Genomic DNA, 12,068 nt, shown 5'->3' with positions numbered 1-12,068 from the left:
ACTTAAGGAACAGGAAGGAGTTGAATAGCTCCATATGTCAATGTAGCAGGAGGGAAGAGTGAAACTAAATATAGAATTTCAGCCATTTCCCTTGACAGGTGAGCTAATGGCCAGCAGGAACCTCACTGGTGTGTGGCCCCCACCAACCCCATTTTAACCCCCATAGCTGGGCTCTTCTTTTTGGAAACCCATTTTATTAGACATACGCAGGATCGATTGTGACACTGGTAGAAACAAAAGAAAGTGAGCATAATTCAAAGACCTTTTTATTTATACTTAGGTAAATAAATGGTGAGTTGTCAGAACTTCCTTCAGGATTGTAAATGGAAGCATAGTTCAGAGACAAAGCATTTTGACAGCAAACCTAAGTCCCCATAAATCACGGGTTCTAGTAGCCACCCTGCTTCTCATGGTTTCAGGTTGAAACCATTCAGGGCAAAGACTGAGTCAATGTAAAACAGGCCCCGCCTATGTCCCCAAAGTTTATGTACTTTTAATGAATGCAGAATGGAGTTGCTAAACATGTGTCACTCTGTAAAGCATGAGAGAAAATTTGAGCTTGTAAACTAAAGACCAAAGAATGTCCGGAGAACAGAAGGATCCAAATGTGTCACCATGAGAGAGTATCAGCAGTCTCTGCAGACAGAAGGCACAGTAGAGCTGGAGGCAGAAGGCATAGCTCAGCCACTTCCCACTTCCTTCCCTCACTCAGACCACCCTGAGCCAAATGGAAACCTTGCAAGGTTGTTTTGAAGAAACTAGAGAGAAAGAGAGACTGCTTCTCAGGTTTACTCTTAAGTACAGATTGGGCTGACACTGACCACGCAGGTTCCTTGGAATACCATTGTGCCCCTACCTCAAAAACAAATAGAAATAAGAGTCAACTCCACTTTCCAACTTTTCTGCCGTATAGCACATAAATATGTTGTAGAATCCTAGGCTAGAGTATGAAATACTACTCCTGAGGATCACAGCAGCCCGAGACCCTAAAGGAAGTTCAGTTCACCAGAGCTGGCATGTCATGGTGGATCACACATGGGGAATGTGAGGAAACAGCAGCTTCCAGCACCAAATCCAGAGTCACTAGAGGAGGGAGGTAGGGTGGAGACTCTGTATCCTTAATATTCAATTCTGCTCCAGTAGAACATGGTACCCAGGAGAACCCAAAACTAGAATAAAAATGGGGGAAAGGAAAACAGAAATAATAAAGAGGTGATTTTAGAAACATCTCCTGCTTTAACAAAATAATGAAGTTCCTTCTGCTCAGGGTCAGGTGACACTAGATTTCTAGCAGTGATCTTGAGCAGTATCACAGGGCCAGATGATACTGAGTGCATCCTCTTTCAGAGCATCACTTATAACGACTCAGAGCAACTTCCCTATTCCTATGTTCCCACCATAGACTCGCTGACTTCTCAGGTACCCTTCTCAGCTCTGTGCTCAAGAAGCTCAAGAGGAAATTCTTTCCTTTCTCCACCAAGGCTTGCTATTCTCCAGTGCGGTCTTGTTTCTAGTAGAAACCTTTCGGGATGCTTTTCCCATCTAGTATTCAAACCTCTCCTCCCAGGGATATCCCCTCTATCCTAAAATGCCTGCCACATTGAATGACTACCTCTGAAGACCATCACAGTGCCCAAAATATCTCACTTAGGCAAGAAGCTGGAATGTCTGGGCTGTTTCAGATCTGCTGTCTATGCCCAGGGATTCTAGCCATATTGTTTTGCTTTCCTGAGCTTCGGTCTCTGCGTCTGTAAAATAAATATCATACCATCCCTCTCTACCACAGAGCTAGAGCAGTGAATGAAATAGTAATCGGACCTCATGTTTATTAGGGGAACTTATATGGATCAGGTCCATTTGTTTTTAGAGCTCTCTGAAGAACCTGAGGCACAGGGAAGATAGGTAATTAACCCCAAATCATAGAAGCTGCTCTCTAAAGAGTTTTGTCTTATCAAGTCTTACAGGAAAGTCCTTTGTGAACAGCCGTGACCTGGGTCTGCCTAGGAGCTCTTCTCAAATACATCTCTTTTTAAAAAGTATTTTATTATTTTTATTTTATGTGTATGAGTGTATTGCCTGCATGTATGTGAGTGCACCTGTGTTGTGCAATGTCCATGAAGGTCAGAAGAAGGTGTTGAATCTCCTGAAACTGGACTTAAAGACTTTGTTAGCTGTCATGTAGGTGCTGGGAACTGAATTGGGTCCTCTGCAAGAGCAGCCAGTGCTCTTAACTGCTGAGCCGCATCTCTCCAGCCTAAATAAAGTTCTTTGTAATGGGAACTAGCTACCTGTCAACCTGCTCTTGAGGGAATTTCATCTGAAAAGACTTTGACATGGTGTTTTGTCCCCAGCAGATCCTCAGTACCTTAAGTTCTTATCCCTCCTCTACTGAATTTCCGGAGAGATTTACTCTATCTAGAAAGTATTGATACTTGTGGAAGTATCAAAGGGTTCCAATTGGTCTGCAACTTTAAGATACATAGAAGAATTTAAACATCCTAAACTTCCTGCTTGGCATGGCACAAATAGACACTTCCCTATTGTCATTTCAATTCATTCAATAAATTATTGAGCCTTTACTATGTGGTATGCCGGGCACCGGCGAACAAAGACAGCTGGTCCTTAGCCTCTGGCAGAGTCAAATATGTCACGGTGACAGTTTCACAACAGAGATGTACACAGGGTGAACTCGTAAGCAGGATCATAAAAGGTCTCTTGAAATGACAGCTTTCTCTTTCCTGCCTTGGTTTGTCATACTCTAAGCAAGCACTTCTCAAAGCACGATACAAGAGACGCCCTTTCAAGGGTCAATGAGATAAAGGATATTTAGTAACAGGACTGTGTTTGCCTTTTCACTGTTTTTACGTGGACTCTGATAATGCAAAAGCAGCAGAGGGTAAGACTGTTGAGTCTCAGTGAAATAAAGCCATTTTTCCTGAGATTTCCCTCCACGAAACAGGAAAAGCTACCAATGTTATTATTGTTTGGCCTTCAACACATCTTTTAAATATTCTATATGACAAAAAATGGACAAAGTTGCATGGCATATTGAAAATGGTCTGGAAGAAAAGCATGTGTTAACTGGCTATACACTGACCTAGACATTATTTTTTCTCCATGAAACACCATTTTCACTTTAAAAAAAGACTGACAAGGTCTGGCTAGTCAGGCTTGGCTATTTGGACAGCTGTTTTCTCCAAAATTTACAAAATTAGTTTGTCACCTCAAGGAAAACACTTGACAACATACATTGCTAACAATAAATCTGAGCTTTCAAGCAAAAATCCTATCTCTGGAAAATCACCTGCTACCCTGAGTTTGGTCATATTCCATTGTCTGAGATCTTTTTCAATATGTCAGTATTAATGAATGTGATCTTTTGATGTCTCATAAATCAATACTGGGAAGATCTACAGAACATAATGAACCAGACTTTTCCCAAATAGCCAGTTCATGATGCTGTAGATTTATGTATAGACCAAAGATTTATGCAAGGGCTGGAAATGCAGATTAATGGTAGAGTGCTTGCTTAGTAGTGTGAGGCACTAAATTCAATTCCCAGTGTGAAAAAAAGAAAGAGTTATGCAAAGAATACAGGAAGCTCATCATTAACTTGGTTTCAGATTCCCTGTTGCAACTGATCTTTAAGAAACTTGTGGAGTTTGGTATATGATTATTTTCAGATAAGGTTATCAAAACATTCTTTTTTTAAAAACTACACGTGAAATGAAGGATCTAGTTTCTTCAAATCCTTCAATGCTGGCAACACATGAGAGGAGGCAGAATGAAGGAGAAAATATGAGAACCTAGATTCTCCCTCCAAGCCAGACATTGAAGAGCTTGGGCAAACATCTGAAGCAAATGCTACTTTATTAAACCTTTCATTTTGTAAAATAGTTATTTTCCCCATTAAGAAAAAGTGGTTTATATTAGCTTGTAATGCCTGTGTGTGTGTGTGTAAGTGCACCCATGTTGTGCAGTGCCCACGGAGGACAGAAGAGAGCATTGGATCCCTGGAACTGGAGTTAAGGATGGTTGTCAGTTGCCATGTGGGTGCTAGGATGTGGACTTGGGTCTTCTGCAAGAACAGCCAGTGCTCTTAAGCACTGAACCATCTCTCCAGCCCTTATTTATTTTTATTTTATGTGTATGAGTGTATTGCCTGGATGTATGTAAGTGCATCCATGTTGTGCAATGCCCATGGAGGTCAGAAGAGGGCATCAGATCCCCCGGAACTGGAGTTATGGATTGTGGTTAGCTACCATGTGGGTGCTGGGAACTGAATCGGGCACTCTGCAAGGGCAGCCAGTGCTCTTAAGCACTGAAGCCACCTCTCTTACCTTGTTATTTTATTTTAATAAAGATTTTTAAAAATTCCGTGTTAATACCCAATAGAAGTAAATGTCAATAGATACAGGCCACATAGAATAAAGCTTTTTGGAATCCTTAATATATTTTGAAGTATTCAAGAGTTACTAAAACCTAAAGCTTGAGATTGTTTTCCTAATGTAATGGTTCTCAGTCCTGACCGAAAATTAGAATCATCTGAACACAAACACAAAACAAAACAAAAAGCCTGGGCCCTGTCCCTGGCTCAGCTGAACGGTACTGCAGAGATCAGCCCATGCTGCTTCTGCTTTGTCCTGGAGGTTGTAATGCACAGCCGAGCTGGGAACCAGAGCTCTGACCTCACTGTTTGAGCCTCTCATAGAGAGGAAGCAGGAAGTGATGGAAGCAGTGGGCTGCTCTTTGAAGGCACTGTGTGGATTAGTGTTGGACAGGTGCTGTCTACAGAGGTGACAGGACAGTCCTTGAGATCTAGTTGCACCCAATTATTGAGATCTAGAGCATAGCTGGAGTTCTATTAGAAGCCCTGGCAAGGGAAGGAAGAGGCTCCTCAGTACCCCCAAAGGTAATACACCTGGGGCAGCCTGAAGAAAGGTTTGGTTAGTAGAGCACATCTCTAGTTAGGGAAGTTGACACCTCAAGGAGACCCATTGTCCTTGGTCTGGTGCTAGACCTTTCCTGGCTAGCTTTTAGCTGCATGATTTGGTTCCCAGACTTTGTGGTATGGTTGAAGTAACCAGCAGCCATCTCAAGGGCTCTCCTTATCCTTTCTGAAATAAAATACTTGCTGAAGATACTCACAGTCCAGCAGAGAATGGCAAATCCAAACCAGGCAACCCCCCAGGCATGACGGTTCATTGGTCCAGAGATTAGTTCATAGCAACCCTGGAAGAGGGGATGACATACATCAATAAGAGAGAGCCAAAAGAAAACCTGTGGGAAGGAAAACAGATTCCCATTTGATTCAAAGCCCTCCTGAGTCCAGTTGACAACCATGTAAGTAAGGCCTGGAGCTGCCATCTGAGGGACTCTACCATAACCCTGGGGAATCACAGGAGACACCCAGGAAATGCTTTAGCCATGCTGAGTCCGTAGACTAAGAAGCTCAGAGCCTAGACATCTCAAGAAATTTCATGGTCCTAGGCTGATCATGAGGCTTAAGCTCCACCCAGTGGCTACAAGTGTGCACTTGAAATTCTCTCCCCTATGTCTTTGTCTCCTTCCCTTGTTAAGTGACATACATACATGCCCTGTCTTTTCTGTATTTTGATTGTTCCCCCCACTTACTCTGTTTTTACAATGCAGACGTCTCCATTTGCCTAGATGCCCAAATGGAAACTCCTGGCGTTTTTCTTAACTGATATTCTTCGCCAGCTTTTAACGTTTAAGCAAACATGTTGGGTGTATTAAAAAATATATCACTAATACAAATACTTCTTACTCTTTCCTGTAGCACCCCAGCCCTACCAGGACCTTACCTGAGGGTTGCTACGATAGTCTGTGAAGAGCAGGTGTAGGCCTCCCTCTTTCTGTGGTGCTGTTTCAGCTGATCTGGGGCTAGGGCCCCAGACCCCTGAACCCACCCACTAGATCTAGGTTAATCTTTTCCTTTAGCCATGTTGCACAAATTCTAGCCTTGTAAAACTGGTCTCTGTGATATCCCTCCAAACATCTAAGAATGTTCCAGTCTCTGATCTTGCTGTTCCTTTGCTTAGATGTGTCTCCACCGGTCCAGTTCCTCATGTCCTCACTTAAATCAGAGCTCTGCAAATGTCACCTCAACAAAGCTGTTTCCCGACAAATACAGAGAAAACAGCTTTCCCCCATCTTGCTCCATATGCAAATTCTGTTTGATTTCTGCTCCTGGCACTTATCACTACCTGAAATTTTACCATGCATTTGCGTAGTAGTGTGTTTATCATTTGCCTTCCATACCAGAATGCACGCTTCACAAGGGTAGAGATTTTATCTTAATTGTTGAATACTAGAAATTAGAATGAGTGTCTAACATACAGGAGATAACTAATAACTGTTCACAGAATGAAAGCTGAGTGTGGTGGCACATGCTTGTAATCCTAACATTCAGGAGATTCAAGCAAGAGGATCATGAGTTTGAGGCCATCCAGGGCTACATAAATGAGTTCAAAGCCAGCCTGGGCTACAGAACGATACCGTCAAACAAACGAATGAACAAACAAACCAGAGGGAATGAATGACATTAAACAATGATTATAACCCCCATTTGCAATACACAAAATGTGCCCCTCCTCTTGAAAATCTTAGAAGGTAATCGGTCATCTAATACTATATGTAAGGGCCCATTTATGTTAGCTCATATTGGACTGGACAATTAGCTGTGGCAAGACTAAAAAGGACTTGATTTATGGAACGCACAGGCAAAATTCCTTGTTTTTCATCTCATTGGTGAGTTTCCAAGAGTCATTTTATTGTTGCTTTACTTTCTGGGCCCATTTCACGATTTGCATGTAGCATTTCTGAGTCTGATAGAGCGTGTGTGTGTGTGTGTGTGTGTGTGTGTGTGTGTGTGTATGTGTGTAATTCTGGTTTTTCTATCATTACCACACTTATACTGTCTTGCCTAGTTTTCAAACACCTTTGTGCATTGTAGAGCTTGAAAAGATTCAAAGTGGATGTGAAAAAAAAAGAGTCATTCACTCTGTCATTCACCCATCCACCAAACATTTATTGTCAGCTTTGCATTAGGCATTATACCAAGTACTGAAGATATAGTGTGGAGTAATACAAAATCCTTAAGGAGACCTGTGAAAATAGATTTCTGAACAAATATAACACAGTAAGTACAAAAACAGGAGCAAAGTACAGTAGATTATTTTGTTGCATGGTGAAGGATTGTTAGAGTGGAATTAGCAGGATCTGTATGTCAGAAAGTGGTGACGTGTGGGAATCTTGTGGGACTATAATAGGGAGAGTCAGGAAGCTTGATAAGAGTCTGTTCAGGGTGAAGAGTGAGACTGAGGAAGTGGGAGTAGGAAGACTAAGGGACAGAGGGAGACGTGTCAGAACTTGGGAATTTGGTGGAAGAGTCACGCTAAGGGGCGATGATTTGTGGTTGTGGTTCAGCTGGTAGAGAGTGGAGATGGAGACTCTGAAAATAGACAAGGCCAATCACTGAAAAGGAAGGCGTCAAGGTGGATGTTGCAGTCCCAAGAGAACCAGAGGAGAAAGAATTAATTTGTATTTCTCCCTTAAGCTCAACTATCTGAACCTGAGAAAGGAAGTGGTTTTAGGTTTTTTAGGTTTATTTCCACAGCTAAAAAGTTAAGTGTGCCAAGGAAAGAGGAGACGTGGCTATGAAATAAGCTGAAGGTGGAAGGTGGAGTTCCTTTTTTTTTTTTTTTGGTCTTTTTGAGACAGGGTCTCCCTGTAGCCCCAGCTGGCCTGGAACTCATTATGTAGATGGAGATCCACCTGTCTCTGCCTCCCAAGTACTCAAGTACTGGGATTAAAGGCATTCGCCACCATGCCTGGCCCTTTTTGCCTTTTTCAAAGAGATGATGCTATTTATACACGCCCATAATCCAATCAAGGCTGATTTGTATGAGTTGGTTCTAAGGTAAAATATTGAAACTATTTTATTAGTGGAGAGAATGATAGCTATATTTCATACTGATAAGCAACACATTTAGCTTTTATTTAGCTTGAATATAACTAAGGAAAAAATGCCAGGACAGAAGCTCAGTGAGGGTTGTCTGAACACTCCTGCAAAATCTTCACCACCCTCATGTCCTTAATGAATCAACACCTCCAATTTTAGTCCAGGTACCCTGCCAGGTACAGTAATGACAACCAGCAGTGTAAAGTCTCTCATTCCAGATGTGTGGTTGGTGGCAGTTACTCCCATACTGAGGAGCCTGATGCTTCTCAATTATTTAGCAAATTGGTTTCTTCCTAAGGCATGGCACATCTTTCTGGTGTGCAGTGTCAGCAGATGCTGCCTACAGAGGCATGGGAGTTCTCACCAGGACTTTGGGGGACTATTTCCAAGCCTTTTGGAGGTAGTCTGTGCTCTGAAGCTGGAAGGCTTGAGGTTTGAAGCCTAAGGGCTGTTTACTAATTATAGGAGCTTGGGCAAGGTTCTGATTAGCATCTCTAGCTCCATTCCTTATGTATGGAATAGCGATCACACAGGTACCTACTTTTGAGTGTCAAAGGCATTAGCATGTGTATGACACATGGAACAGCATCTGACATTTGGGAAGAACTCAATAAATGTTTCACGATCACCATCAGATCATTTTCACTGGCCCTAGAAAGATTTTTTCAAAATCTATCTGTATGTAAACTATCTTCAGTCCAAATCAGCAATTTAATATCCCATCCCCACTGCCCTTTGTTCCTATGGAAAAGAATATGCATGCACAAAGGTTGGAGTCACTCCCAGCAACCACATGTGCTTTTGAACTGGAATAATATTTTTGCATATCATCCTTTCCAAAGTTCATTTTACAAAGGTTTTGTAAATCTTAGTTGAATGCAAATATTTCTTGGAAAAACCAATTCTAGATGTCATACAAATTGTCTTCATTTACACAAAATTGGTTACTGCTACAATAGTCCTTTTGTCCTATTAATTTTATTAAAAAACAAATTTGTACCAGTTCTAAAGTAGCGCTCACAGTTTTCTAACAGACAAGGAAATGATTATCACGAGATTCAGGAAAATGTAGAACTCCTTACTTACAGATATAACTTATGGTTGACTATTATTTTCCTCATAGAGAGAAGAAGAACTTTCTGGTAAGTCTACAGAGGGAAGGGACTCACCTGATTGTAATAATAACCAGGCACGCCAAGTTTGCAAGCCTCCAGGTTGAGAGGTTCTTTAAGCTTGTTCATGACACAGCACTGCCGAGGCCAGGGATAGTCAGCATCATTATTCTTAGTCCGGAAGGCAGACGTGTATTTCTGCCAGTCTGATGGACCGTTTACACCACAGCAGTGATCCTGCCAGTATATAAGAGATACAAAACTACCTTTCATGGTCCTTCCTAGAGCCATCAATATCACAAACAGGTTTTGTGAAGAAATTGCATAAAGTATATCACATCTTACATTGTTACAAAATTTTCCAAACTACAGCTGCAGGTTTTTATAACTTACAAAGTTTCCAAAATGTTTTTCTATTACTTCACTAGCTATTAATGAGCAATTATGTAAACTCTCTAAGTCTCATTAAATTTTTTAAAAGTAATTCTTTGAGAACTTTATACAGTGTAGTTTGATCACATTTTCCCATCTCCCAACTTTTCCCAGATCTGCCCCACTTTTGTTTTCCAAATACTCTTGGGTTTGGAACCTGCCCTGGAGTTTGACTGACTTACTAGGGGTCACACCCTTAAGGAAGACCGACTCTTCCTTTCCCAGCACCTATCAAAATGCCAATAGTTCCTTAGCTAGAAGTGGGACTTTGTGTCTACCTTGTTCCCTCCATGCTGTGCTTTTTGTCTGGGCTTGAGCTTGAGCAGTTCTCATTTTCTTTAACTGACACCGGGATAAACACAATAGCCACCTTACAGTTTTGTGAGGATCAGGTGAGTTAATACAGTTAATGTGTTTGGTACAATACTTGGATATAGCCAATGCTTAATAAACATTAATTTATGCTATGATACAATAATGTGAGTGAAATATATGTAAAAACAGAAAATGAGGACTAGTGAAGAAATTATGAGTAATTATTCTTGTTTCACTTTTCTATATTTGTAACATTTTCTAGAATAATTATATGTTCATTTTATGAGCTGAAAGTGAACCGGAAAAAACGTTTCAAACCTGGTGGCACACAGCTATGGAGTAGAAGACCAATAGCCACATAACTGACGGCCTTATACTCTGAACACACCTGAAGATCTCGGCTATAAAAATCCATATTGCTTTCCTTATCATAAATTCTGCTTAAATGTTTCAGAAAGGAAGTAGAAGTTACAGGCATCTCTTAACTTTTAGAATAAATATATCTAAGAAAAATTGACAGTAAAGACCATCTTTAATGGGTGCCCAGTTTTGCCATTAAATTATAGGAAATATCTAACCAGGACATGTAATCATTCTGTATTTTTTATGTATATGTGTACATGTTATGTATATGCACACATGTGTGTGCAAGTGAGTGTGTATGTAGAGGCCAGAGATTGAAGTTGAGTGTCTTTCTTGATCAATTTCTAACTTATTTTTTGAGGTAGGATCTCTCACTGAACCAGGAGCTCCCCAGCAAGTCCGAGGAACCCCCGTCTCTGCCTCTCCAGGCACTTGGATTACAGATGAGCATCACCATGCCCAGCTTTTTATATGGGTACTAGGGATTGAACTCAGGTCCTTTTGTTTATGCAGCAAGCACTTTATCGACTGAATCATCTCCCCAGACCTTCATTCTGTGTATTAATCTGTGCATTCTAGGGAAAAGTGATTTAGGTTGAGGTGGGTTTAGAGTCAAGGGCAGAAAACTGTGCTTGGTTATCCTCTTAACAGAGTTGGGAAAAGGGTGAAAACCAAATAAAGGAGCCAGTGCAACAGATGTAAAGATAAGGACAAAATGATGGGTGAATATTGGGCAAGAGTTCTTTGATATGATATCCTTGTATTGACATGAGGAAGAAGAGCTTGATGAAAAGACTGGAGCAGGCTGAAGAAAAGGAAACAAATGCAGAACGGAAGCCAAGGTCATAGGTTCAGGACAGTCTGTCCATGACCAGAGAAGAAGTAGCATGCTTAGGTGCAGATGAATGTGGACAGTGGAGGAATGAGACGGATCTCGTCTGGTGACATCTACATTCTCAGCAAAGCATGGCCAAGTCCGAGGGTAGGGAGGGCTTTTGCAGACATGAAGAGTAGGGGATAAGTTCAGCAGTAACAAGTGGATTTTTTTTTTGAAAATATACCAGGAAACAGAAAATGCCCATATGAGTTTTATGGCCATAAATTTAAATTAACATGACTTTCCCAGGAATATTAGGCTTTAAGTCAAGAATGGGAAGAATTGCATTAATCTCAGTAAGGATGGATTAGGAAAGACCGATGAACAGAGATGTGTGAATGGAGGAGGTGGCAGAGAGTGGTGGGAAGGAGACAGCATGAAAAGGTGACAGGAAGGGAAAAAGTAGACAATTCATTAGAGGTCCTAGTGGGATAAAATGATGAGGCTATTAGAGCAAATAAAATAAATTATAGAAAGTGGCCAGAGAATGGGTGGCCTAGTTATTGGAGAGACATCCTGGCCGTGGCCATGAGGAAGGTGGCTGAGGGGAGGGGAGGGGTATGGGATGGAGGAGGACAAGGAATTGAAAGAGCAGATGTTGTCTGAGTCACCCATGTGGAATGTGAAGTCTCATTCAGGGTAGGATGATGGTAGTGTGACTGGACAGTGTAGGGGTAGTTGATAAATAATCACAATAAAGAAGGGTAAAGAGGATGCAGTTTGATGGCATGAACTTCAAGCATTTGAAGGAAGAAAGAGTGAGAGGAAGATGTGGTATGGAAGCCACACAGAGCTTGGAGGAAACCTAGTCGGTTTCTAGATCCTAGGATATGTGAGAGTGAGAGGGCAGGCGAGGATCCCTAGGAGACAGCCAAGTTTCTAAGGAAGCAAGGATGTAAAGAGACTGTGTAAAGGAGACTGTGAGAGGTTGGTGGTATTGGTGTGGGGTCAGTGAGGAATTGGCTCATATTAGAGGTTATATTGA

General features: G+C 41.5%; 1 protein-coding gene across 7 annotated transcripts in view; it reads right to left on the bottom strand.

Annotated features, from left to right (window-relative positions):
- Positions 1–250: 250 nt before the first annotated feature.
- The window catches only part of Upk1b (uroplakin 1B), a 28,951-nt gene continuing 17,133 nt past the window's right edge, over positions 251–12,068 (bottom strand). For all 7 annotated transcript variants that reach the window (XM_029568243.1, XM_029568244.1, XM_029568241.1 and 4 more), the window contains 3 exons: positions 9,154–9,333; positions 5,149–5,232; positions 251–1,169 (listed from right to left, as the gene is read on the bottom strand). In XM_029568243.1, the coding sequence (XP_029424103.1) occupies positions 1,119–1,169; positions 5,149–5,232; positions 9,154–9,333 (315 nt within the window). In that variant the 3' untranslated portion in view covers positions 251–1,118. The remainder of the gene's footprint in view (positions 1,170–5,148; positions 5,233–9,153; positions 9,334–12,068) is intronic.

The sequence above is a fragment of the Nannospalax galili genome, unplaced genomic scaffold, assembly GCF_000622305.1.
Source record: "Nannospalax galili isolate Female #2095 unplaced genomic scaffold, S.galili_v1.0 scaffold18, whole genome shotgun sequence".
Classification (NCBI taxonomy): Eukaryota; Metazoa; Chordata; class Mammalia; order Rodentia; family Spalacidae; genus Nannospalax; species Nannospalax galili.
This window is presented reverse-complemented; position numbering and strand designations above follow the sequence as displayed.